The sequence below is a fragment of the Halyomorpha halys genome, unplaced genomic scaffold (genome assembly GCF_000696795.3).
Source record: "Halyomorpha halys isolate HHAL.00 unplaced genomic scaffold, Hhal_1.1 Scaffold71.1, whole genome shotgun sequence".
Classification (NCBI taxonomy): domain Eukaryota; kingdom Metazoa; phylum Arthropoda; class Insecta; order Hemiptera; family Pentatomidae; genus Halyomorpha; species Halyomorpha halys.
Genome location: NW_027107476.1, coordinates 718,597 through 724,636, shown reverse-complemented (window position 1 = coordinate 724,636; position 6,040 = coordinate 718,597). Strand labels below are relative to the sequence as shown.

The 6,040-nt window shown below is 28.8% G+C and overlaps 1 protein-coding gene across 1 annotated transcript; it reads left to right on the top strand.

Annotated features, from left to right (window-relative positions):
- The first annotated feature begins 14 nt into the window (after positions 1 to 14).
- Arl1 (ADP ribosylation factor-like 1) lies at positions 15 to 5,800 on the top strand. Its single transcript, XM_014438938.3, has 4 exons — positions 15 to 170; positions 467 to 683; positions 763 to 874; positions 5,526 to 5,800. Exons 1-4 carry the CDS (start codon positions 167 to 169, stop codon positions 5,733 to 5,735), a joined length of 543 nt encoding a protein of 180 aa, XP_014294424.1. The 5' UTR covers positions 15 to 166; the 3' UTR covers positions 5,736 to 5,800.
- Positions 5,801 to 6,040: the final 240 nt, after the last annotated feature.

Genomic DNA, 6,040 nt, shown 5'->3' with positions numbered 1-6,040 from the left:
CTCTGTTGAGTTTATCAACAATTGAAAATGAAAGTTTTCAAGATCTTTGAACCTAGTGCGTTACTCAGGTAATCATGTGGTGCATTGATAATCCTGTAGGAAAGAGGTGTCAGTATTTCGCATTTTGAATTGATGTTATACATATCGTAGACTTTTCTTATAAGCCATGGGTTCGTATATAGGATTTACTTTTATTTATGCTAAATATTTTTGTTGTTTTTTAAATACACTATATACTACTCTGTTTTATGATAAAGGTTATGGTGAAACTGTTATGGTTTGTTTGAATTTGCTCCTATTAGGTTTATGTAATTTAGGCAATTTCTTTTGTGAAGTCCAAACTACCATAAGTAGTCATATGTAAACTGTAGAAAGGAACCATTGATCTCATTTTCATGCCCTATGCAATAGTTTTTTCATGGTGAATACTATCAGTTTAAGAAATGTTTTTCTTGATCTTTTTTAGGTGGATTGTTAAGTTACTTTAGAAATCTTTTAGGAAGCCGAGAAATGAGAATATTAATCTTAGGCTTAGATGGTGCTGGTAAAACCACAATTTTGTATCGTTTACAAGTTGGTGAAGTTGTTACGACTATTCCAACTATTGGATTCAATGTGGAGCAGGTGACTTATAAAAACCTTAAGTTTCAAGTTTGGGATCTTGGTGGTCAAACGAGTATAAGGTAAAACTTATGTGTTCACTGTTCTCTATTACTCATTTATTAAAACAAAATGGTTTATCCTTTTTTATTTTATATTTAGACCTTATTGGCGATGTTATTTTTCCAATACTGATGCAATAATTTATGTTGTGGATTCTGCGGATAAAGACCGAATAGGAATATCTAAGGATGAACTTTTTTACATGTTGAAGGTAAGTTAGTAAGTTAGATATTTTATCTCTTAATTTTCGTACAAAACAAAATTTTGTAAATGAAACTATGTTTTGCTGGTATTGCATTGCTCATTTTAATACAATATGGTTCTTATTGCCTCTTCTTGTTTGTGATTCCTGATCACTTAGGTCTGTATATTATGTTCCTGGTGGTTAGTTCATTATTATAATCAGTACATCATTTAGAAATGGGAGAAATTAATTTTGTAGGTTGCTGAGGATTTTTATTATTTCATAGGAATTGTGATAAAATTAATCAGTGCTTCCTTTTCAATGTCATTCATAATGTATATTGAGTTATATGAACAGATTTGCATATTCAGAGAAATTTACATGATTCCAGCAATTATTGTGTAACTTTTTTGAGATTATCTTATTGGTTTTAATTAGATAGTGGATTTTTCTACTTTACGTCTGGTGCATTTCATGCATCTTTATTCAATTCATCACATTCATAAAGGCATCCATTAATTAATCTTAATTTAAATTTAACATAGATTCTTCCTTTCTGGCCTTTGGATAGTTGTGGTAATTTAAAATCAGTGCCCCTACAGCCCATGAATGGTATCGAGAACATTATTTGATGAGGTATATTTCTCTAAAAGTAAGTAATATTTTGTGATCAATAGGCTTGCTGATAGTGATGTCAGTATCATGTTCAACTGCAAATCTATGGAAAGAGTTTGTAGTTCCCATTTCATTGTTCCGAGGAAGTCACCCAACCTTAGAGCCAAATCATTGCTAATAAAACAAAAAGTAATTTATATTGTGACTCTAACCTGGACCAATTCATTGATAGTTCCTATACCCTTAGTATCTTTGATCATGTTTTCTTAAATAGGTATAAAAAAAAAGATTTAAATTAATTTTTAATGGGTGAAAATTATACTTTAATTTCCTTTTCTGAGCAACTGTATTTTTAGTAATTCTATTTGAATGTCTTGAATTACAACAGTTATTCTTACTTTTTAATGAAATATGTGGAGCCTACAGGGAATGAGTACTTAGTAGGCAATATCTCATTTTATTTTTTTGTTGCTGAGAAACAAATATCAGCCAGTTAACAGTTTAGAAGATCCAAATGATCAGTATTCACTCTTTCCCTCTTTGATTTTGGTAACACTTGTCCCACAGATGTTTTGAAGATCTTGAGGTAGCAATCTAAAATGAATTCTTACTTTTATGAAATCAGATTGCCTGAAGAAAATGGAATCATTAAAATTCTTCTTCGTTGAGTGGAATTCATGTTGCTTTAATGGGTCAAGGCCATTCTAGTTTAAAGTATGTACGAAAATCATTTTAAAGGAGTGTTACTACTTCTACTAGGGAAACTTAATTCAAGAAACTCTCCAATTGGTCACATAGTATTTATCCTACTTTGACAATGCTATCAAGAGGCATACGAAATCTTTCCTAGGAAACAAAAGCCACTTTTATTCCAAGAAAATTTTAAAGTTTTCATACCAGCTAAATTGAACATTGTTAAAATGTTTGACCTATTTCTAGAAATACAAAACGAAACAACAACTTAACTTTGCTAACAAGATTACCTTTGAAAAATACAGAAGAAATTTTTCAACTTCCAATATTATTCAGATATCCCCAAACAGATACATGCTTGATGAGATCAATTTAATGTCAAGATAGCTGAAAAATATAATATTGATTTTAAATCAATGAAAAATGAACTAGACTTACTGACAAAAGGGAACTGAATTATTTTATTTCAGTTTTGATGCAGTGGTTTCTTAGAGTATCTACATCTAGAAAAATTAGGTATTTAGAAGAACTAAAATTCATAAATTCTCTTTGACAGAGCACTTTCTATTTCAGTGAGGTTTATCTGTTAGAAGGGTGGAAACAGCTACTTGGCTACCCCAAATACCTAATTGCGAATCTTGGTCTTACTTTTTTCAATAAATGGAAAAAGTTGGTTAACACGTTTTTTATAATATTTCAATGAACTAATTAATAGAACTCTTGAGATATAATAAGTATATCTACAATAGTGATAAAAAGAAATAATTTTGAAATTTTTAAGACATGGATTTAGTCGTTTCTGTCCCAAAAAAAGAATTTTTTTAAGAGGACTGTAGGTTGAAAGAAGCTTTAAAAAATCATTTTGTAGCAAACTGAGCTTGGAAAGATTGATTTAAAAATATTTTTGGAAACAATTGTCCTTCAAGTTGACAAGTTGTATTAGTAGTCCCTCAAACATTAGGGCAAGTCATATTGAAAGTTTGACAGGAAGCTAAATACAAAACTCGGAGTGAAAGGACAAAATGTGGAGAGTCAGTCGATGAAACTAAAAATTTGCGTGATGACTACTTGGCAAAAGACATTTTAGGTCGTGACTAGACATCATTTTTAGTTTATAGCGCTGCTTTATATATTATCTAACAAATAAGTTGACAGGGAAGTGCAATATATATTGTAGATATCTATACATATAAGCATATGGAAAAAAAAAAGTTGCTATAAGCTCATATTTTGCTGCATTTTCCGAGTTATACTTGAGAAGTTCCACTTTACCACTTACATCATATTCATTTGACTCTTTTCCAACAGACAATCATTGTTTAAAAGTGCTCAACATATTTTTAAAAACAAAACACTCCAAAATTAAAAAGGAAGTAAAATTTATTTAATGAGTTTATTGTTTCTAAGCCATAAAGTTTCTTCAAATAAAGTATATAAAACTTTGTATGAAAATTTATTAATAACAAAAATATTGTAGAAGTTTACTTTCCTTTCATTTGTCTGGTACTCCAGAAATTATGAAATTTTTTATGTTCCAACCCAACAGATAGAAATCGAAACACTAAGTATAATGCTTCAGTTAAATATTTAAATTTAAAAACAAAAAAAAATATTTAAAATAATCTGCCTTAAATATGTTGTTACTTATAATGATTGTACTTTATTTGATGTTTATGAGATGTACTAATTAAATTAATTAAAGAGTATCATACATATTTAAATGTCTAGTTCAGGTGTTCCACAATTATTATAATTTATTATTCATTTTCGAGGAAAGATCTTAATACTCTTTTTATTTTTTAAGATATTTCAGACAAATTGTCCGTTTTCTAGTCCATCTACAAATTATTACATAGACAAAGTTTAATCTCACTAACCTTTACTTGTACTATTAGTTTTAATTATTTATAATTTTAGTTTAACATATTGTATATTGATAATAATCATAATACAAATTAAGAAAAAGCAATTTTTTGCATCTTATACCCTCCTCATTTTGAGGAATTACCAATTATATAATATTTTGGGAAAAATCATTTAAAATGAGGAGGATATGAGATATCAATTAAATGAAGATTAACTAAACAACAAAACAAAAAACAAATAAATAAAAATTTTGCTAATAATTGGCTTTTCTCAATTTATGTAATAATTATTATCAATGTATACAATGTGAACAATAATGTTGAATGGAACAATCACTGAGTGAAAATGCCATAATTATTTTTTTATGATAAGGCAGGTAATATTTCCTTTGTCTATCTTTGTACACTTTGATAACAAACTTAAAGCTGGGTTGAAAATTTTTGTCTATAATTCACTTTTGTAATAACATTTATGACTCTCATTTAGAAACTAATAATATTTTTAAGGTTATGATTTTCCTATCAATAGGTTAGGTCAATGAATGTCTATTGTGATCATAAGTGTTATTAAAGTAATTATTTGTTTATTAGTACATTAGTAATTAAGTATTATTTATATATATTATAGTATTACTTAGTTACAAATATTTTTATTTACTTTTCTTATTCTGATGATTTTAAAGTAGCATATGGAGTTTTTGGTGACAACCAAGCATAGATTTTTAGCCATGGATTACGCAATCAAAATATGCTGATATATATTAATAGTTGACCATATAGTTGCACTATTAGATTTTAAATTAATTATATATCATGTCTGTATTAGTAACCCCTGAAATTAATAATTTTTTATCTGGAATTTTGAAGAGTTAAACAATTAACATCACTGACCAATGTAAGTTTCAACAATTTTAAGAATTATTCTTTTGAGTCATGAATAAGGTATTTTTAGTTAATTATCAGCTATTACATCACTCAAATGCAAGGACTAGTAATGAATAAGGGTTTGCTAGTCATAACTGGCTTTTATTATGATAATAAGCATTAATTTTTGTCAATATTTACTTTGGTGTTACTAATCATTATTCAATGATCATAAAATTGGTCTAACTCTATTATATATTTATTGTCCTCATAAATATTTAAACCTATCAAATTAAAATATGTTTCAAGGGAATATGGTCCGGGTGCGGTCAAGAAAAACTCAAATAGTAGAAATATACTAATTTAATGAGCCAACGTTTCGCCCCACGTTGCAGGGCTTCTTCAGGGCTATTTTGACGGCAGTCAAAACTAAAAATCATTTTTTATTAAAGATCATTTTTAGTTTTGACTGCCGTCAAAATAGCCCTGAAGAAGCCCTGCAACGTGGGGCGAAACGTTGGCTCATTAAATTAGTATATTTCTACTATTTGAGTTTTTCTTGACCGCACCCGGACCATATTCCTTTCATCATCACACACGGTCAATCAATAATCTTCCAGTAAAATATGTTTCATTTTTAGGAAGAAGAATTGCAGGGAGCTATTCTTGTTGTTCTCGCTAACAAGCAGGATATGGAAGGTTGTTTGAGTGTTGCAGAGGTTCATCAAGCCCTCGGCTTAGATCAATTGAAGAATAGAACATTCCAAATTTTCAAGACTTCTGCTGTCAAAGGAGAAGGATTAGATTCTGCGATGGACTGGCTTTCAAATGCACTTCAAAATAAAAAGTGAAATTTTATTAAGTGGATAAAGACAAAATTAAGTCTTAAAAATAAATGGACTATTTTTTACTTTGATCAGGGAGTTCAGCGGAGCAGCTCTTCGCTCTATTTCTCTTTGTTATGACTATAAAGTGTACAGTAATAATAGTCTTAGTTAAATTGGCGAACCTCTCGACCCTATTTTGGGAAAAGGCTGATACAATTGAATTCTCATGTTGTAGAACATGAATACACTATAAGATTTTTATTTAGTGGTTTTAACTGCTCTTATATATATATATACATATATATTTATGACAAATAATTATAAATTTT

Excerpts from the sequence above, each read along its gene's own strand:
- Arl1 (XM_014438938.3), top strand. Across the intron at positions 684-762 it reads GGTGGTCAAACGAGTATAAG|ACCTTATTGGCGATGTTATT; the intron begins GTAAAACTTATG and ends TTTTATATTTAG. Across the intron at positions 875-5,525 it reads AACTTTTTTACATGTTGAAG|GAAGAAGAATTGCAGGGAGC; the intron begins GTAAGTTAGTAA and ends TTTCATTTTTAG.